The sequence below is a fragment of the Lipotes vexillifer genome, unplaced genomic scaffold (assembly GCF_000442215.2).
Source record: "Lipotes vexillifer unplaced genomic scaffold, Lipotes_vexillifer_v1.1 scaffold1063, whole genome shotgun sequence".
Taxonomy (NCBI): domain Eukaryota; kingdom Metazoa; phylum Chordata; class Mammalia; order Artiodactyla; family Lipotidae; genus Lipotes; species Lipotes vexillifer.
In genome coordinates this window covers 2,643,722-2,665,078 of record NW_006799734.1, presented here as the reverse complement: position 1 = coordinate 2,665,078, position 21,357 = coordinate 2,643,722, and the positions used below count along the sequence as shown (strand labels likewise).

General features: G+C 64.3%; 1 protein-coding gene across 1 annotated transcript; it reads right to left on the bottom strand.

The window, feature by feature from the left end:
* Positions 1-378: 378 nt before the first annotated feature.
* Positions 379-20,470, bottom strand: TERT (telomerase reverse transcriptase). The gene is given in 17 exon segments (XM_007471909.1): positions 379-482; positions 983-1,120; positions 1,929-2,053; positions 2,628-2,689; positions 3,331-3,457; positions 4,972-5,160; positions 6,859-6,930; positions 7,346-7,459; positions 8,241-8,326; positions 8,831-8,926; positions 11,556-11,714; positions 12,344-12,523; positions 13,345-13,525; positions 14,718-14,913; positions 18,811-20,173; positions 20,280-20,383; positions 20,386-20,470. Coding segments are annotated over 17 exon segments (3,381 nt in total).
* Between the last annotated feature and the right edge of the window lie 887 nt (positions 20,471-21,357).

The window sequence follows — 21,357 nt, the reverse complement described above, 5'->3', positions numbered from 1 at the left end:
CGGAGGTCAGCGGGAAGGAGCCTACGCCCACCACTCAGCCCCACGTGCCGCCCCGTGCCCTCGGGGACACATGTGCCATCGCTCCAGACCGGGGCAGCCCCTGCAGCGCGGCGAAGGGGGTGACAAACGGCCCCCCAGTCCCGTCCAGACGCCTGACGCCCGATGCCCGGCTCTCCCACCTGCCGCTTCCCGGTGGTCAGCAGCTGGAGAATGGACCCTGTCACGGGAAGGCCACGGCGCGCGGGCCCTGCTTCCCTGAGGACTTGGGGGCTGACCCCTCCCGGGGTCTCGGGGGAGGGCCCAGGCCTTGCCGTGGAGCTGCCCCCTCCCACCGGGCTCCAGAGCCCAGCCCAGCCCAGTCTGTGAGCAGGGATGCCGTCAGTCCAAGATGGTCTTAAAGTCTGCGATCAGGGCCGGGTCGGCTGCTGCCTCCAGGGCGGCCAGAGTGGCCCTCGGGAGCCGTCGGCACAGTCGGGCTCTGGCTGCAAGGCAGTGACTGAAGTCAGCCACCAAAGCCCCACCCACGGCCCGGAGAAACCAGAGACTGCCCTTCCCCAGGGCCCGGGGCACCACTGAGACCAGCAGGCACTTACACTGCCAAGCAGCCTGTGTACAGGCGGGCTTGGGGTGGGCACCTCAGGAGGGGGCAAGCACCCCACCCCTGCCGGGGGCACGGGGACTGTCCGGCACAGGCCCGAGGGGGACCTGGGTCGGGGGTGCGCAGAAGGACACGCAGGTGGGGGGCTGCAAGGGAGACGGAGGACGAGGACCGGGGGGTGGGGCGTGGAGAGGTGGCGAGACCCGGGTGGTCATGCCAGGCCCCTGGACGAGGGAGGGGGCCTATAACCCTCGGGGCACGCGCACCCCTCACCTGGTGGCTCCGAGACCCGCCTACCTACCCCTCAGACACGGAGGGGCCCCAGCACCGGAGGGCAGGGCCTGCACCTCACGAAGGGGCACCTGGCACTCCACCCGCGCCTACCTGTCCGCAGCGCCCTCAGAAGACAGCTGTAGGTGACGCGGTGACGAGCCAGCTTGAGCAGAAAGGCGTGCAGGCAGAGCCACTGCGCGGCCTCGCAAGGAAATGGGCCGGAGGCGCCCTTGGCCCCCAGTGACATCCCTGGGGGACACGAGGAGAGGCTGAGGCCCCGATGGCCCTGCCGCAGTGTTCCTCCCCGGGGATACCAGGGGCCCCAGATGGTGCCCTCCTGCCGGGGGTCCCTCCAGGCTGATGGCATGAGTGAGGTCTTGGGGGCGGCGGGGGGTGGGGAGACTGGCCACTTCATTTCAGGGGCCACCTGACACGAGCACCAAGGAATTCTGAAAACTGAGATGTTTTCTTCAACTTCTCCGAGAAACCTCCACAAACAGACGAGGCAAAGAGCAAAGTCCGCTACGCCCAGGACCTCAGAGACACGCACAGCCTGAACCTCAGACAGATCGGGAACGCCCAGGACGAGGCCGGAGGCGCAGACACAGGGGCTCCAGCGGGAGCATTCAGGTGGGGGCGCCCCGGAGGAGGCCAGGCCAAGGGGCAGTGAGCCCAAAGCGGGTGGGCGCGCGGCTGGCATGGGTGCCCCTCACTGGCTCCTCGCTGAGGTGGACAGGGGTGGCCCAGGGCCTCCTGCTGACCCTGGCCTGGACTGACGCAAGCGCCCAGAGCCCCAGGGGAGGAGGGCCACCAGCTGGCCCCCAAGTGCCCCGTCACTCTCCAGTCACGCGGTGGAGGGCAGCGAGCTGCTAGCAAGTTAAAGGTGCCCTGACACCCCGTCTCTGCTGTGGCTGCTGGAGAGGCAGGTGCTGCAGTGGCCATGGGGCACGAGGGACCCGGGATGGGCACAGGACGGAGCGCGTGGGGGTGACCCCGATGCCCAGAGCCCTGGGCGACCCCTCAGCCCACCAGCCGTGCCCTGGTCGCCTGCGCACACCTGCGTTCCTGGCTCTCAGGAGGGCGTGGCAGCGGGACGAGGTGTCAGAGATGACCCGGAGGAAAAACGAGGGGTTCCTCCCGACTGGCTGATTAAACGGGAGCTGCAGCACACACGCGTGGAACCTGGGGATGTCAGCTCTGTCAGGGGCCCAGCCTCCCCAGGCTGCCCGGGGCAGGGCTCCCTGGAGACCACGGGCGGCAAGCCTGGCTCTGGGTCCCCGAGGCCAGCCGGCACGGTTAGTGAAGGACGGGGTCCACCTCCCCAAGATGGACAAGCAGCGGACTCCATGATCACCTGCCCGGCCCTGGTTCTCGGAGGGGGGCCGCAGAGCCACCCAAGGGCAGGGAACGTTCCAGAAGAGTGGCTGGACTGATCGGGAGCTGCATCCCGCCATCCCTTCTGGGGGCGCCTGAGGGTTCGGGACCACACACGCTCCTGTGCACTGACTGGCCCTCTGCTCGCCTACCCGCCCCCGCCCCGCGGCCACCCTCCTCCCGCCAGCCCCTCCCGCCGCGGGGACTCGGGCTGCCCCAGGCAGCTCGGGCCTCCCAGCACCGTCTAGTGCCCGGGAGCAGCGCCTCCAGAGCTGACGAGGGCTCCGCGGAGACGCACACGCTGCCTCACGGACCCGGAGGCAGTGCGCTCCCCAGGGCGGGGCCGTCGCCTCCCTCGTGGGGCGGCCACCCGTGGACCCACCTGTAGGCCTGCAGCAGGAATATCTTGTAAACATTTGTGAAAACTGTCTCAAGACTGTTCACCTGGAGTCATAAGGAAAAAGCAATGTTGGCGATACCTCTGGTGTTTGAGTTTGTCTTTTGCTTTATTGCCCCATCAAACGGAACGAGAAAAAGGACCATCTTGGTAAGAATCCATCAGTCTCTCCCGTGAAACCCGCCAGGTCCTCACTGGGGCCCCTCAGCAGCTGCGGTGGAGTCAGGCCTGCGGGAAGGACAAGGGGGAGAGCCCAGCCTGGCTGGATGACAGCCTGGGCCCCGCGGCTCCAGTGCTGAGGCCACAGCGGTCCTGGGCCCTACAGCCTGTGAGGAGGGGCCCGGGTGAAGACGGCGGGGCAGCCACGTGGCAGGGTGAGGGCCGGGGGCCCTGGACACATACGCACACTCACCCACACAGTGCACACCTGCACACACAGGCACAGGCACACGCATACCCACACACACTACACAGCTGTACATACTCGCAGGCACACATGTTCACACACACGTACACGTGAGAGTGCACACGTATGTGATGCCTGAAACGCTTCCACACATGCACGTGCCCGCACACAAGTACAGACACACACAGCCCCCAGGATCTACGAAGCGCGCACAGACCCTCACGTGATGCCAGCTACCCTCTGCGCTCTGCAGCCCCAGCCGCCCATGGACAACCCGCACACCTGCAGGTCCAGGAAGAGCCCATGGCACTTCAACCGCAAGACCGCCAAGAGTTTGCGACGCATGTTCCTCCCGGGCTTGAAGCCCTGGTTGAAGGTGAGACTCGCTTTGATCGAGGTCCCGGCGTAACTGCGAGACAGCATGGGGTTCGTGGAAACACGTGTGTCCACTTCACACTCTGATTGCCACACACGTCCAGCCCATCAGCTGCGCTGGGCCGGAATGGGCACCTGTCCCCCAAACGGTCACGGCTTCACGGGGAGCCAGACAACCTGGTGGACAGTTCATGACTGACCGGTGTGGTCGGTGCCCGGACATGAGAGGGGGCGGCGGGAGCAGCAGACGGACGCGTGGAACCGCGCATGGAAAGCGTCTGCACCTGCGTCTTCCCGGGATTACCCCAGAAAGAGGACCAAGTGCAGCCCTGAGGGCTCCAGCAGAACCGAGTTACCAGCGCAGGACGGGGCACGCCCATCCACCACCGTCTTGACACCTGCGTTTTTTATTCGTGAAAGAGCACAGGTTCCTGCGTCCACGTGCATTGCGAGTCCCTCTGCGCAAAGCCTGAGGTTGGGCTGCATGCTCTCAGGCTCAGTGTGGGGGAGGAGGGGGGACGGGCTCTCAGGGGCCGAACTGCATCCCCCAAACTCACAGGTTGAAGCCCTGACCCCCGAGACTGTCTGGGGATAAGGCCTTTAAGACGGTGATTAAGGCAAAATGGAATCATAAAGATGGGGCCCTAATCCCACGGGACTAGTGCCCCAAGGAGAGACATTGAGGGGCTGAACACAGAGGGTGACCGTGTGAGGCCTTGGGGAGCAGATGCGTCCACACGCACTCACAGGAGAGGCCCCAGGAGAAACGGGCCTGCGACACCTGGACCTCAGCTTCCAGCCTCCAGGACCGAGAGAACGGAAATGCCCATGGTGTTTTTTGCGGCAGCCTGAGCCGACCGAGGCAGGGACCCAAGACTCTGCGTACAGAGCAGGCCACACGCACGGCAGCCCTGCTCCCCGACGGGCCAGAGGTGACCACGAATCCTGGTACCCAGTGAGACCACGGGGACCCCTGTCTGGCAGGTCCTGGAAGCTCCGGTTCAGGTCCACACACTTCCCGGCGGAACACGCTGTGCCCCCGAGTCTGCCACGCGATTTCCTTTTATCAAAAACGCCCAGAAGCTACTCCCCTGGTGGTCCAGCGGTAAAGAATCCGCCTTCCAATGCAGGGGACGCAGGTTCGATCCCTGGTTGGGGAACTAAGATCCCACATGCTGCGGGGCAACTAAGCCCATGCGCCACAACTACTGAGCTCGCGCGCCTCGACGAGAGAGCCTGCACGCCGCAAACTACAGAGCCCACGTGCCCTGGAGCCCGTACGCCACAACTAGAAAGAGAAAAACTCGCACGCCACAACTAGAGAAGCGTGCACACCGCAACGAAAGATCCCGCGTGCCTCAACAAAGATCCCGCGTGCCGCAACCAAGACCCGACGCAGCCAAAAAAATAAAAAAACCAAAAAGCGCCCCGAAAACGGCTCCCCCAAAGAGTCCATCCCCTAGTGCCCACCGCTGGCCTCTGACCTCCTGGGGCTTTGGGCCCTGCCACACGGGAGGACGCACGGAGCTGTGCGGCGGCAGCGCTCACCTGGAGTGGTCACAGCGCACCTCCAGGGTGCGGGTGTCCAGCAACAAGCCGCACCAGGGGAACAGGCAGTGCGCCGGCAGCTGCAGGGGGGCCGCGCCGCCCAGGCCACCGTCCTCCACAGGGAAGTTCACCACCGTCTTATGCAGGTTCGCCAGGCAGCCATACTCGGGGACGCCGTGGACCAGGGTCCTGCAGCAAGGCGGCCACGTCAGCCACCGGGCAGAGGGGACGCCACCCGCGGGTCTCGGAGGCACAGGTCAACGTCACCTAACAGCCCAGCGAGGCGGGCGGGGACCGGAGGGCTGGGACCATGGGCCCGCGAGGAAGGCCGGACACAGCCCTGCTCTGGCCTCCAGGCTTCTGGGCAAACAAGTGCCAACGATTAGAGGCCAGGGTGGACAGGCCAGCAAGGGCAGAGGCAGGCAGCAGGGAAGGGGAGCATGGAAGACCCAGTGGCCAGTCCTGAAGGACGAGGGCACGCCGGGATGGCCCTCCAGGCAAGACAGGTGGGCGACTGAGCTGACGGGTCGGCTGGGACCCGGGAGACACGGGGCTCGGAGGGCAGGCAGAGTCCAAGGGATGGGTCTTCTCTGTGACGGCCAGCCGATGTGTCCACCTGGCGAGGCTGCGGCCCCCAGGTGTGCACACTCGAGTCTGCGTAAGACCAGGGGGTCTGTAGGTGGGGCTGACACCTGCAACCAGCCGGCTTTAAAAGAGGCCACTTTGCAGAGTGGGGCGGGCTCACCCATCGGGGAAGGGCCCTGAGAGCCAAACGGGGGTGCCCTAACTGCGGGGGTCGCCCAGACTGCAGCCCCAGCACCCGCCCTTCCTGCCACCCGGGTTTCAAACCTGCCCAGCCAGCCCCACCATCAAGCGAGCCAGCTCCTTGCAGCAAGTCTCCTGGACGTGTGCCTGTCTGCTGCGCCCCCTGGTGGGACCTGACGGACACACTCAGAGATACCTCCCTGCCCAGCCCAAGGACCACAGAGCCGCGCCGCTCCCAGAACTTCCCATGACGGAGGCGACGACCTCTGCGCTGTCCCCTCCGGTGGCCACTGGACACGTGTGTCCACTGAGCTCTCCAACTGTGGTCAGTGCCCACGCGGCCCCGCATGCAACACTGGATTTAACTGACGGGTTTACATTTGCAGTGTCCTGTGCTGGGGCTGCCACAGGGAGCCCCAGAGCGTCACAGCGGGTGGGCTCTACAGGCCTCAAGCCTGGGGCACCCCGCAGGCAGACACGGGATACGTGGGTGCTGTCCAGCTGGGTTTCTCCAAAGGCAGCCCAGCGACCAAAGTGACCAAAGTGTCAGGCGGGGACGCCTTGAGGGCTCAGTTTTGAACTTTCTCCTCCCTTGGAAAACCACACTTTGGAACAAGCCCCCAGACTCCCGGGACGGATGGGGCACTGCGGCCGCAGCCCAAAGGGTCCCAGGTGCCGGGTTTTCTTTGGGCACCAAACCCATGCGATCCCCACGCCTGGTAACCCCTCCTTCTTGACACGTCTGAATTCCCCGCTCTCGCGGACGTTCTCTGCGGGGAAGCCGCAGGTGAGCCGTGCAGGCCTTTCCTCTTCCGTCACCCGTGGTGCGCAGCGCACAGCCTCTGCTCCGTCCACCACCAGCGCATCACGGGTGCGGAACCTCCAAGGAGCCTCTGCGGACCCGGCCCTGCTGCCTGAGCTCCTGTGGTGGCACCTGCGTCCTGACGGCCACACCAGCGACAGGAGAAAGCGACGGCACTCTGGGCTCTCAGCCGCGGGGCCGCACTGCGTGACACTCCCCAGAGATGCGACGTGTGGGGAGCAGGGGCGTTCGCACACAGGTCCCACCGTCGTACGTGGGCCAAAACGCGCCTGCAGAGACACACGCGTGGGGGCCCTTACCTGAGGAAGGCTCTGGCTCGTGGCAGGTGAGGGGTGACCAGCAGGAAGTCGTCCACGAAGCGCAGGAGAACCCTGGACACGGATTGACCCCGAGATGAGGGGGACCCTGAACGAACTGCTTTTCGCCCACAGGCAGCGTCCTCCCATGGGAGCCAAGGCTGAAAAATTTAAGGTCTGCGTTCCCGTGGACACGGATAAAGTGGCCTTCTCCGAAGAAGCTAACCAAAGACTTTGGTTTCTGTGGGATTCGGCTCCAGCTGTGGGTGCCGAGCAGGGGCCCTGCAATTGGGCCGGAAGCACACGAGCTTGGCGCTGGTCCGAAGCCCCGGCCACGCAGAAGGCCACGTTTGCTCCCCACTTGAGGCCCGCTGACCGCCTCCTGTGCGCCGTTACAAGAAGAAAGGGTGAGGCCCCGTCTACACCCGGGACCAAAAATACAAGCAGGCCCCAAGCAAGGCAACATCCGCCAACACAGAGGGTTCCCTACCCGTCCAGCTGGATTCCGGGGAAGAGCTCATTCTCCATGTCTCCGTAGCAGAAGCTGCAGAGCAGGGTGGACAGAATGGAGCCCTGGGGGACCCCCTGGCACTGGACGTAGGACCTGGAGGGCAGGACGTGGTTAGAAGGTGGGCCAGCCACGGTGGGCCTCATGCTTATGTCGTAAACACACGCACAGACGTGGAGCACAGACACATAGACACGCGCGTGCCCACGCCGCACCCGCCTGGGGGAACATGAATCAAGATTTTATCACGCTCCCCCGCGAGGCCCTGCCACGCCTCGGTCACACGTGGCACGACCCCTCTCCACGAAGGCCACAGCAGGTGGTGGTGCCCCTGGGGAGGAGCCAGGGGCCACAGGCGTGGCCTTTCCGGTGGACAAAGACCTCTCCCCACCCGGTGCCACTTACAGGCACGTGCAGACGTGCTCCCTTTGTCCAAATTCGCCCTGTTGGGCAGTTGGCACGTGTGCCTCCCCAGGGTGTACGTGTTTTTTTATACTTTATCGTGATTATCTTTCAGTAAGTGCTGCAATTACTGAGAATATAATAATAATGAAAATACACCCTTTAACTAGAAAGTTTCCTGAGCGTGACCCACGATTAACGACCTCCGAGGAGGCCCCACGGCCCAGGCTGACCTCTAACGGCCGTGGCTGTGAGCCCGAAGCCCCCGGGGCCACTGCTCTCCTCGGTCGCACACGGGGTCCCGCTCAGGCACTCGCCCGGGCCGGTTTGGCTCCGCGCACGTTAAAAAAATTATCTGCCAGCTTCTGAACGCCAGGACTTCCCAGAGCCGTGGGAGCCCTGCTCTGTCACCCGGCCGCACGGCCGCAGTGCCTGTCTGGGGCCGGTAAGGGGGAGCCGTGGGGTCCGGACTCACCTGCCCCCGATCCTGACCACGTGGTTGTGGACCAGGCGTAGGAAGAGCTCGAAGAGGCTGCCGCCGGCCTCGTTCAGGGAGCAGCTCTGCGAAGGCAGGCGGGCGTTCACCAGCGTGGATGCCGCCCTGGGCCAGCCGGCGGGCCAGCCGGACGGCTCGCAGTGGGGGCCCCGGACCCAAAGGAAGGCGTCTGGTGTCTGGGGGCCTCACATCGTGGCAGGGTCCCTCCGAGACTATTGTGCACAAAGCACGGGGAGCGCGAGGGCCGACCCATTGCTGGCAAACCTGGCTTTGGGACACTCTGCTCACACAAGGGAAAGGGTCACTCGGTGGGCTAGCTCGAGGCGGGTCTACGGGGCAAACCCTCTCTTGTCCTCCTAGAGGAAGGGGACTCGCTTTCGTGTGACCTCGAGACCAAACCGCAAGCGAAGATGTACAGCAAATCTCAGAAGAGCCGCGGGCAGGCGGCAGACGGTGCGTGAGGCCCAGAAGAGGGAAAACGTGGCCGAAGGCGGGTGCAAGTCTCTGCCAGCCACAGAGGGTGTCCACGGCTGCCCCGGACCCAGCAGTGAGCAAGCGCCCGCACTGACCTGCTCGATGACCACGGCGTCCCTCAGTGAGCCCGCTGCCTGCAGGCACTCCACGAACTGTCTCATGTAAGGCTGGAGGTCCGTGAAGGTGGACACCTGCTGGCCGGGAAGGCGGGGTGAGGCGGGCGGACGCCCCCCTCCCCAAGCCCCGATAGCAAGGGCACACTCAGAACGGGGAACAGAGCGTGGGAGGCCCCGCCCTGCAGCTTCCGTGGTGCCCCCGCCATGGCCGCTACGACCAGGGATGAGATGCAGAGCACGGCCGCCTGGGGATGCTGGGGAGGCGGGATGCAGGTGGGCTGGGGTCTCAGCCCTCGGGGTGCATCCCACCTTCACCCCGACTTCTCCCAAAGGCCTGTATCCACCGTGGGAGGTGGAGCCCGAGCAGAAAGTGGGGGCTCTGAGGCTGAAGATGTTGGAGTTCAGAGCCACAAAGCAGCTGGGACTGAGGGGCAGTTCCCGGGGGAGGGGCTGCAGAGAAAGCACCCTTGGCAGCAGGTACCCCCGGAGCCATGCCAAGTGGGGCTGAGGGAGCCCAGCCCCTCCGAGGGGACCACACTGGGGAAGGGCCAAGTGAGGGAGACCGGGCACCACACTGTCTAGAATGGATCCCCGCCGAACTAAGGTCACGGCTCCACCAGGAAAACACCATCCACTCTGGAGGAAAGCTCGCAAAACCCTTACGTTAAAATCCCTATTTACAGAGTCTGGCACACGGGGAAAAAATTCCAAAAGCTACAGAATAGGCCTGTGTGACCAAAACCACCCACAAATCAGCAGAAACAGACACGACAGAAACCTGCCTGCAGGCGAGCTGGTATCAAGTTTCTGGAATTTTAAAATCACTCAAGATAACACTGCTAACAAAACAAAGATGGAGGATATAACCAGAGGCCTGGAATCTGTGAGAAAATTCACATGGATTTCTAAAACTGAAAAATAGGCTGGCTAAAATTAAGAATTTCATAAATGGGTTTAAAATCAGAGACAGAAAAGAGCAGGCGAGTGAACCAGAAGACAGGTCGATAAACGCCCAGATTCCAGCAGAGACGGAACACGTTAAAGCAGCAGCACAAAAATTAACTCAAAACAGACCCTGAACCGAACGCCGCAGCTCTAACGACAAACATTCTAAAGGAGCGTCAAGGTCAGGTAGCCGGGCAGGTGGGCTGCTCAAGCGCAACAGGGCTTCAGCCCCAAACTGTGGATAAACTGGATCCATCAAAACAAAAGCATCTTGTTTGTGGAGACTCCACTTGCAAAAGAAAAGGCGAGACAGGCTGAGAAGGCACCTGGGAGCCCACAGCTGCCCAAGGACTTGTCCCCAGAACGTGGGAAGATCCCCTAAGATGGATGACCAAGGAGACAGCCTGGCAGCACCAGGGAGATGGGACGGGCACCCCATGAGAGGACACAACCACGTAGCCGGTACACAAGGTGCCCAGAACCGGATCTCCCCAGACCGAGCCCCACAGACAGGACTGTGCTGCCCCACTGGTCGGCCGGGCTGCAAGCTGCAGCCCTGGTCCTTCGGTACCGCCAATGCCGCCGCCAGGGCCCCCCTGCAGCGCCTGCAGCCGTGCTGGAACCTCTTGGGCAAAATCTCCTAAAACTACACAAGCCTGGAGTCCGCCCACGGCAACGAGGACTTCATTTCCCAAACGGCACATCATGGGGATGCTGGCAGCTGCCTCACTCACGTCCAAAGAGGAACCGGCAAACGCCCACCCAGCGGAAGGCGAAACCTCACCGCGCACGCCGTCTGCGGACGGAACACGGAGACGCTGCTCTGGGCGGCTGGACCCCAGACGCGGCGGAAACCGGACAGGACGGTAGAGTTTCCCTGATTTCACATTACAGAGTTAGAGACAGGCGAGCATGTCGCCGTGCTCGGGGTAGGAGAGGCGGGCCCCCAGGGGCGGGAGGGAGTCCCGCGGGCGCTGCTGTTCTGGGCCGTGAAGCAGAGAAGACTTCATCTCTGTTCACAAACCCAAGATGCCTGCGTCGCACACTCAGGACTCGCAAACCATGCTCACCAGCGCCTTGTGCTGGGGTCTTCACATGCGCCTTTTCCAAGAACTTCTGGGGGACCCCCCCCCCCCCCGCCTCCAGTACACACGCTGTGTCGGCCGGGGTGGGGTGGGGAGGTGGTCCAAAAGCCTTCCCGACAAGCGCTAGGAAACCCCCCACCCTGATGGCCTCGGGGTCAACCGAATGCCCTTGTCCCTTCCCAGCCCTGCCTGGGCCGGAGGCCCCAGGTGGCTGCGGCGAGGGGCTGCCCTTCCACCCTCGCCCGACTGCGCCCACACGGACAGCAGCGCGGCCCAGGAGTCCCGGGCGAGGCGCCCTGTGGCACCTCCCCGCCCATGGCACACGCGGCCCTGCCGCGTGGCCGCTGGGACACCACGGAAACACGCGTGGCTCTGCTGCCACCACGGTCCCTCCTGTCTGCTCAGCCCGGTGGGCAGTCGGGTCCCCGCGGCTGTGAAGGGCAGCGGGAGGACAGGACCCGACAGGAACACCAAGAGTGAAGATGACGACAGCGCGTGCGCAAGCGCGGGGGGTGGGGGGGAGGAGGGCCTGCCGCGCACGCCACCCCCCCACCACGACAGCACACGTGTCTCCCGAAGGTCGTGCCTCCCGCAGCCCACGCCCCCCACCACCCAACGCACGCCTCCCGCAGAGCGCGCTCCCCAGCACCGAGCACGCCCCAGGTGGGGCTTACGTGTCTCTTGAAGGACTTCCGCACGTGTCCGCGGGCAGTCCTCTGGACCACGGCATACTGGCGCACGCAGTACGAGTTCTCATGGGGCCGGATCACGTTGGCTATCACCTCTGCCAGCCTGTCCTGGGGGAGCGCGTCGTACGCCCCCGCCACATCCACCTACATGGGAACCGAAGTGCCTGAGGACGCGCTCATCTGGGCCCCGAGTTCCCGGTCCTGCTGGTTCTGACCTGCGGTCAGCAAACCCTGGGGTGAATCGTACACCAGGGGACTGGGGAGACCCTGGACCCCGCCTCACACTGTCCCGTCCCCGTCCCCCACGGTGCTCTCGCTGAGACACCCACTTCCCCCGGACTCTAAGCACCCTCAGGGCGGGTCTTCACCCCTCTCTCTGAGCTGCAAGCTCGTGACCAGGAGGGCCCTGGCAGATGACCAAGGGTACCAGGGCACCCGGCGCTGGGGTCTGAGCAGGTGTTTCCTTCCCTGAAGGGGATCCCGAGGGCAGGAGCTCCCGTGGAGTTGGGGTGCAGTCATGGAGTCCACTCCAGAGGGGAAGGCACAAAGCCTCTGCCCTGGGAGCCAGACACCCCCAAATGGAGATGGGGTCCCCTGCCCTCCCGCTCACAGGAGAATCTGTGGGACGTGGACGCGGCTCCACCAAGGGGTGACTCGTTCCAGCAAACACGGGACTGCAAAAGGCTGGGCACTCCCCACACCGGCGGGGGCCTGAGGCGAGGGGTCACCTGCAGGGCCGGTTCCCTCGGTGGGGGTGGGAATCAGGCGCCCACCTTGACAAAGTAGAGCGGGGGCACCGGGCCCCGGGCCCGCAGCGGCAGCACGAAGGCCTGCCAGGCCCTGTAAATGTCGTCCATGCCCAGCACGGAGGCCCCCAGCAGGCCGGGGCGCCTTAGCCGCTCGTAGTTTAGCACAGCGAACAGGGTCTTGACCTGGGAGGTAAGATGCTGGACCTGTAGGCCCAGCCCAGGACGGCCAGTGTCACCAGAGGGGCCCCAGACCAAGGGGATGTGGGGTCAGACAGCCCCCAGGGACGAGAGGCAGGCCCCCGCTCTGTGCCGCCGCCGCTGCCACCCCCGCCTACCCCGCCTCCCTCGGACCGCAGAAGGGCCAGGTGGCTGCCGCCCCCCACACCCACCCCAGGCCCCAGGGTCTCCTCAGGGACCCATCCTGGGATCCCGGACACCACGTGTGGAAAAATGCAAGTAGCTACACCCTCGGTCCCCTCTATTTAGCCGGTCCCCCCACCCAGCAAAGAGGCGTGCTGCCTCCTGGGGGGCCCCAGCCCCACTGGGCGAGCACTTTGTCTTCGCTCATGGACCAAACCCCATCAGCAGTGACAGCTTCACCCCCAAATCACCCCCTAAATCCTACAGGGAGGCGCATGGAAGGGGTCAGAGCTGCTGGTGAGGCAGAGGTGCTGTGGCGGGGAGAGCAGTCACGGGGGCTAACCATGGGGGTGAGGTCCTACGGGGGTCCTCGGGACCCTGGCAGGCTGGTGACAGCTATCGCGTGGTCCCTCTGCCCCGGAGAGCACACCGTGCCCACCCCCGGAGGATTCCAGGGGCCAGGGGCACAGAGGGTTCCCAGAGCCCATCCAGCACCTCATAGGACTGGCCTTCCCGGGAGCTCCTTCTCTGGGCCCGGGAACCCCCATCCACGGCACCCCACCATTCCACGGCCTCACTGGGGCTGCCGCCCCCCGAGACTCTGACTACACCCGCCGGGCCTGGGGTTCAAATGCACTTTGCCTAAAAGTGGCACAAGCGGTGACCTTCCTGTCTCTGTGCGACTTCCCGGCTCCCACGACGTCGCCCATGTTCACGATGGGCCGCAGCCCGCTGGGCTTGGGGACGAAGCGGAGCTTGGACGTCGGCAGAGCCGGCCTGTCCTCCTGGAGTCGCCTGACATCTGCCTCGGATAGCTCGCGGAGCTGCACGCGCTCTAAGTGTTGTCTGAAACAGAGGTGCCCGTGGGAAGCCGGGGCGGGCAAGCATGGCAGCCACCAGCGCCCATGAAGTCGGCAGAACCCATGCCCAGCACCCCAGCCTTGTGGGGTGGCCAGGCGTCAGCTGGAGGCCCCTCCTCGGCAGGGCCAGGACACCAGGTTGCAGGTGTACAGAGTCCCAGCTGGTGCAGGCCGGGACCCGTGGGCCAGAGAGCTCGCCCTCCGCTACACAGAATGGGCAGGGAGTGCTCGGCGTGGCCCCCTGAGGAACAGAAGTGTCTCCCCATGGGCCTGCTAGCTCCTTGTTACCTGTGACCTTCAGCCTTTACCCCAAAACCACCCACAGGGAGGGCCTGGGTGGCCCATGCCTCCTGGCCGCTGGGGTGAGGATGCTCCCTGGGCTGGTGGCCCCAGGGGTGAAGCGTGGTTCCAAGCACAGCCCATCATGGGATTCAAACACCCACCAGGCAGGGGTCGGGCCCCATGGGCACCACAAGGAGAGCCTAAACGGCCGCTTTGGGTCACATGGCATGAAATACTTAAATGGGGTGCCTTCACTCAAGACCACGATAAAGGCATCCAGAGCCTCCCCCCACCAGACACAGGAGGACACGGGCCCCAGCACGTGCGCTCAGGGACTCCGGCCCGGCTCCCTCCACAGACGTCCTAACGCAGGGCATGGCTCTGGCGCAAATGCTGAGCCGTCTGACACTGGGTGCCTCGGCCAGGCCCAGCCCGTGTCTTTCGGGCTGTCACCCCATCCATCCTGGCTGGATCCCAATCCAGCTGACACCTGTCCAGTCTTTCAAAATGGACATAAGACAGTCAGTGAGCAACTGAGACAAATCTCATGGCCACCCCACGGCCATTCAGCCCCCGGGAGGCCTGATTCACGGCAACGCCTCTGCCCCAGATGCGCCCCACTGCACGGCGTCAAATAGGCGGGTCTGTCACCCGTGTCATCCTATCTGTTCTGTGCGGATTAAACAGCACCGGGCCCACGTGCCAGGGGGAAGTAAGCGGCCCGCCCGTACTGTTTCAGTCCAGACAGACTCCTAGACCCCACAGACCATCCAGCCCAAGCCCCTGGCTTTCAGGTAGGAAGGGGCTTGCAGGAGTCCGTGACGAGGGCGGGGTCCCTGGAGGAGCTGGGCGAGGAGCCCTGCGCAGGGAGAGGCCATGGTTCCCGATGGCCGTACCTGATGCCGACGCTCTGCAGCTGGCTCCAGACGCGCTTCCGGAAAAAGAAGAGCCGGTTCTTCTGGAACGTAGTCTCCGTGACATAGAAGAACGCCCTGAGCAGCTCGACCACGTACGCGCCCATCAGCCAGCACAGGAACCTGGCCAGGACGGCCTCGCGCAGACGGTGCTCGGCGGCCGGGATGCAGCGAGCCCCTGGGAGGAGAGAGGCCGGTGCTCGCCCCACATGCTGCCTGAGCGGCCCCTCGGGCCTGGACGGCTGCACATGCGGCCCGTGTGCCGTGACTCGGAGCCTCGGGCAGAGGACAACGCGGGTATCTCAGCAACGACGCTTCACCCGTCACGTGCTAAAGTGATGATACTGGATCACTGGGCTTTGATGAAAAATGTCTTTAAGTTAGTTTCACCTTTCCTCTTTTACTTTCTTATCGGGGCTACGGAAAATCTGAAACGTTGTATGTAGCTCACGTTATGTATCTACTGGGCAGCGATGACGTGGAACCTCAGCATCTGTCCCCTTTACACACAGGCTGGAGGAAGCAGAGACTGCTCTCCACACGGGGGACGTGCGGCTGAGGCTGGTGTGCATCGCCCCCGGGTGGCAAGAGCCAGAAACGCCTGGGGTTCTCCAGGCTGAACCCCGCGGGCAAGCAGACGCAGCCACACGCGGATGCCCGATGCCGCGGGGCTCCGGACCCAGCCACGGGCCAAGGTGAGCGCGCTCCCCTGCGGTCCTGTGCATTTTATTCTGTGCGCTCAGAAACATCTCCAGCAGAGGTGCATCTCGAGAGCTGTCACCAGGCTGCCAGGGGGGGCCTCACTGCAGACAGAGCCAGGGCTTTACCACGCGTAACCGGCATGAAAGGAACACAGCGGAGAAGAGAAGGGCCCCAGAGGCAGGTCCGGGGCAGGACGATGAACGGTGAGCAAAAGAGAAGAGAAGGGGGGATGAAGCTATGGAAACATCGACCATAGAAACAGTACCGGCAGCATCTAACTGGGGACACAACTGGGTTAGTGGAGGGAACAGCTCAAGTGTGATCCGGTTCCAACACGCAAGGCCCTTACACGGTTCCCAAGGTAATCAACCACCCAGAGAGGGTAAGTGGAGAACACAGAGCTAACGCTGGAAGCAAAACCAACGCGCGCATGCCCACGTGAGAAAATGCACATCAGGAAACGAGGAATAACAACACGGAAGAGGGGGACAAATTGCAAAGGTGAAAAACTGTATCCACACTCGCCTATCATCCCAGAAAATGAAAAAAAATTACTCCAGGTAAGTGGTAAAGACTGTCGGAATGGATTGAAAATAAACATAAAACGTCAGCTCAGGGTTTCCCTGGTGGCGCAGTGGTTGAGGGTCCGCCTGCCGATGCAGGGGACGCGGGTTCGTGCCCCGGTCCGGGAAGATCCCACATGCTGCAGAGAGGCTGGGCCCGTGAGCCACGGCCGCTGAGGCTGCGCGTCCGGAGCCTGTGCTCCGCAACGGGAGAGGCCACAGCAGTGAGAGGCCCGCGTACCGCAAAAAAAAAAAAAAAAAAAAAAAAAAAAAAAAGTCAGCTCAGTGCTGTTGTTAAGACACTTAAACCATGTGTCCTCACAGGATACAAACAGGTTGAAGATAAAAAGGAAATAATGAAAAACGACACAAACAGGAAATACTAACCAACCGGAAGGCAGGTAAACACACTTTATGGTAAAAAGAGCCACTAAACATTCACGAGGAAGATTAAGTCTAAAACGTGGCGGCAGCTATTAACACACAACGCATCGTGCAGACGTCGGGGCAAGCAGGAAAGGACACACCCACCCCCTTGGGCCGTGTACCCTCAGCGTCGCGGCATCTGGAAGGACACACGTTCTGCAGGGCACCTGACGTGGTGACCACAGCACCAACCCCGGCCTGTAAACACACAGGAACCATTAGTGCTAACGCCACACACGAGACCAAGCCAGTCTCCGCGGGCTCCAGGCCACCGCGGTCCTACGGACCCGCACATGGCTGAGTCAGAAATCAACAGTAAAAGGCAATTTAAAACTGCCACACGTTCGGAAAATAAAAAAATAATCGCCCAAATAACTCCAAGATCAATGGAGCAATCACGGTAGAAACAGAAAACACCGAAAAGCGGCTGATATAAACACGGGGCAGCTACTGCGGGGCTGGGGAAACGCACAGCCGGGGAGGGAGTCGGAGGGGCGGCAGGTGACTGAGGAGGAGAGAGGTGGGGAAATTAAGAGAGGCCGACACCCCGCTGAGACATCAGAGCCACGCCTCAGGTCCATGGGGCTCAGGGGCGGGAGGGGGGAACGCTCCCACCCACAGCTCAGGAAGAGCAACCGTGGTCGGATGTAGGCGGACAGGACGGGCCAACCAGAGGCTAAGGCAGCGAGCAGGAATCCTTCTGGTGACGTCTCTAGTGACACGTGGCCCCAGATGTGGACAGCCCAGTTGTCTGGCCTCTGGGACTGGGGATCAGGGAGCTGACAGGTATCAGTGGGCAGCATGGCAGGCAGGGCAATGGCCTCAACAGAGGCAGAGGAGGCTGGCGCTGTGGACAGAGTGTCTGGCCGGCACGGAGGAAGGGGCAGCATTCCGGCAGGAGAGGGTGCAAGAGGTGACCTCGGAGAGCCGCAGCTCAGAGCAGCGTTTACTCAGCCAGCGGGCAGAAGGCGTGGCCGAGGTCATGGAAAGGAGCAAATGGCCAGGGGCACAGCTCAGGTGAGCAAGGTCCAGGGAGGTCCAGGGGCCGGGGCCCAGTCGCCTGGGAAAACACCACCTCCTCGGTGCCTGCAGCTCGAGGGGCATGGGGACCCCATCTGAAATCGGGGCCAGAGCACAGAACTCAGAGCCTCCTTCCACAAAGCAGGCTGGGGCCCCACAAGCACAGAGGCGTCAGGTGAGGGCCTGGTCTCCTGAGCCCGCCTCCTGGAGACTCATCCACGGTGTCCCACGTGTGGGGAGCTGCTGGTCAGGGGGGTGTAAAAGTCACGCAAGATGCAAAGTTTCTGGAGATCTGCTGTAGGACACCGAGCGTACAGTGCGCAGTACCGTGCTGTCCACTTCAGCGTTGTTTAAGAGGGTAGGTCTCATGTTACGTTCCCACAATTAAAAAAAAATTTTTTTAAACCAAGTCGCTGACTGTCCGCGTCACCTGCCCCGGGGTCTCTTGGGGAGCCAGAAAGGGCGTGTCCCGGCTGCACCTGAGGCCACCACAGTCGCGATCTCTGGGGACTGTCACACGCACGGGGGAGGCGGGGGGCAAACCTGGCTCTCACAGACGACTTCCTTCTAGAAGTCGTGATCATCTCAGGAGCGTGGGGTAGTCAGACACAGGGAGAGCAGGGAGGGTGCTGGGCCTTTCACCCCTGGCTCCGCCCTGCCAAGGAGGGTGCCGACCCAGGCGGGGCTGACAGTGGCTGGGCCGGAGGAAGCCCAGCGTCAAACCCAGAACACCACAGTGGGAGGGAGACGGCAGGCTCAGCTCCACAGAAAAAATCCTGCCAGCGCCCACAGCGGCTGCCCACTGCCCTGAGACAGCGGACGGCGTCCTGATGCTCCCCTGTGACCCCTGGTGACGCTGGGGCCTTGTTCAAGGACACGGTCTTTTCCTCCCACCTGCCTGGCCCCGGCCTAGCGGAGGCGCAATTAGGACTCACGTCCGGATCCACATGTGGGCTGACCAGACCCCGCGGGGAACCCAGGAGCCGCACCTCCCAACCCCATAAACGGGGTTCTGGGTCCAGCCCCCATTTCTATCAGCGGGGCACCATGCCAGGGCGATAAACCCTGAGGTCAAAAAGGGTTATGAATGACCCACAGACACGCCCACAGGACCTCCTGTTGACCTCCGTCTGTTGGCGCAGCCCTAGACCACGTGTCCCGCCTGCTCACCGCCCCTCCCCAGCGCCCAGAACCGGCCTGAGCCCAGGAACATCCGGAGATTTATGCAAAGTGGATGGGAGAGGGGGACAGAGACAGAGAACTCAGAGGGAGCCACCCGACAGCCACCAAGAAGCCCCCTGCCCCCCGAGCGAGGTGCGGAGGAGGCCCTGCCGCACTCGAGGTCCCCAGGCCGGCTTCCTCACCTGGGCTCCCACGCAGCCAGGCGCAGTCCTGCACCTTCATCTTCCAGGTGAGCTCCTGCGGCGAGAGCTTGCCGTGCTTCCCCAGAGAGAGGAGTTTCTTCACGTTCCTCAGGAAGCGGCGCTCGTTGTGCCGGGAGCCCCAGAGGCCCGCGGGCACCAGCCGGCGAAGGCAGGCCCGCAGGAGGCCGTACACCTGCCAGGGGCTGCTGTGCTGGCGCAGCAGCTGGGCCAGGCGGCGTGGGCCCGCTTCCCCCTCGGGGGTGGCGGCCGGCCTCTGCCCGGAGCGTGCGCCCACTCCAGGGCTCTCCTGATCGCCTGGCCCCGCCGGGGTGGTGGAGGCCGGCAGTGGGCAGTGCGCCCTGAGAAGTGCGCCGTAGGGGCACCGCACGTGGTTCTCAAGCAGCTCCCGAAACAGGGGCCTCATCCGCCAGTAGCGCGCGGGCAGGCGGCGCATCCTGCAGGGAACCCCTGGTGGCCGGGGCTTAGAGCCCAGAAAGATGGTCTCCACGAGTCTCTGGGCCCCCGCCAGGCTGGGAGGCAGGGAGCAGAGCAGGAAGGAGCGGCGCAGCCGTTCTTTGCTACCCGAGCAGTAGAGAAACTGCTTGGTCTCAGCCCACGCTCGGGGGCCGGGCTCGCCCTGGGGATGTGACGGCCGCCAGGATGGGGAGCGAACACCCCTCTCGCCGCCCACCAGCGGGAAGGGGCGACGGGTCCTGGGAACGTTGCCCTCCTGAGGCTTGGCTTCCGCAGCGGCTCTGGAAGATGTCATCACGCGGGGGTCGCTGTCGCTCCGCCCAAGCGCCCTGCCCGGGTGGGGCCCGGGCGCCTGCCCTTTGGTACCCGGCTCGGGCTCCAGGCCATGCCTGGGCTTCTTGGCTGGAGGCGGACGGCCCCCCGCGCCGCCCCGACGCCGCCTCGAGCCTTTGGCCGGCAGCTCCCGGGGCCCCCCCGCCTCCCCGTCGCCGCCATTCCCGGCCTGGCGCGTGAGTCCGAGGCCAGTCCGGGTTCCGCCCGCGCGTCGCGTGGGCCGCGCCGCGGCGGCGGTGCAGAGGTCATAGAGTGGCGGCCCGCACACCTGGTAGGCGCAGCTGGGGGGCACCAGCAGGTAGAGTGCGCAGCGCGCCAGCAGGTGGGTGAGCACGTCATCGCCCACGCGGCGCAGCAGCAGCCCCCACGCGCCGCTGCCGCGCAGCGTGTCCGTCACCGTGTTGGGCAGGTAGCTGCGCACGCTGGTCGTAAAGGCCACGGGAGGCCCGCCGCGGGCCCCGTCCAGCAGCGCGAAGCCGAAGGCCAGCACGTTCCTCGCGCCGCGCTCACAGAGCCTCTGCACGACCCTGGCCACCAGCTCCTTCAGGCAGGACACCTGCGGGGGAGGGCTCCTGAGTCGCTGGGGACGTAGGTACGTCCTTCCCCATCCCCCTCCACCACCACCGCGGCGGGCCCGACCGGAGTCCCCGGAGGCCGCCCACCTGGCGGAAGGACGGGGCGGCAGGGGGCGGCTGCGCATCCCAGGGCACGCACACCAGGCACTGGGCCACGAGCGCGCGGAAGGCCACCGGGTCCCCGCGCCGCACCGCACGAGGGTGGCCAGCGGCAGGCCCTGCCGGTAGCGGTCCCGCAGCAGGGAGCGCACCGCCCGGCACCTGGGCGCGCGCGGCATTGTCAGAGCAAGGGGGGGGTCCGCGCGGAGGAAGGGGCGGGGTCGGGAGGAGGAAGGGGCGGGGTCGCGGGAGCCCCGCAGCCCCGCCCTTAGTTCACCCTGCGGGCCGCGGGTGTGGCCCCAGAGGTGTTTGCGCCCAGGTGCCTCGAGAACCTGCTCCGACCGCGCAGCTGCTCCGGGCAGTGTCCCCACCCACACGCCGTGACCCCTCCCAGGGCGCAGGGGACTTGCGAGGGTCGCACAGAGGAGAGGCTCTATGGTACTGAGGGAGGGGACCATAACGTGGGGTCCCTGGGGGACCTGGTGCATTCTGCGCCCCCGCGGAGCGGGTCCTTCTGGCGTGTTACTTTCTCACGTGGGCCGTGACCGAGCAGTGAGGGATGCTTTGGGGTCCAGCAGGGGCTCATGGCAGCGAATGTGTAATGATGTGCAAAGAAGAGAATGGACCACCGCCCCTGACCGGCGGGTCTGGGGAAACCAAGGCAGCAGGCACACCCTGGACCTGGACCGGCACGCGGTGGGGCTCCTGGAGCTCTTTCCCGGCTCCGGCGGCGGGCAGTGGTCAGCAGGCAACAGCGGCACTTCCCCCACGGGCTTGGTCTCCCTGACCCCAGGCTGTAGTTTCTCGTTTTGAGTTCTTCTGTGATCCTCACCAAAAACAGAAGTCCTCAAATCAGTTCCCTATTAATCACCCACCTGATGGGTTGGGCAAAGGAAGGGGAGAAGTGGAGGCGCAGGCTCCCTGGGGCACCACCTGTAGGCTCCTGGCACCTGCCCATGGCCTCCCTCCATACCCAGAACTGCCGTTCCCTCCGCAAGCACCAGGAGGAAGGTGAGGCTGGACAGGTCAAGGGCCTGCCCCCAGGCTCGCAGCCCCAGGGAGAGGA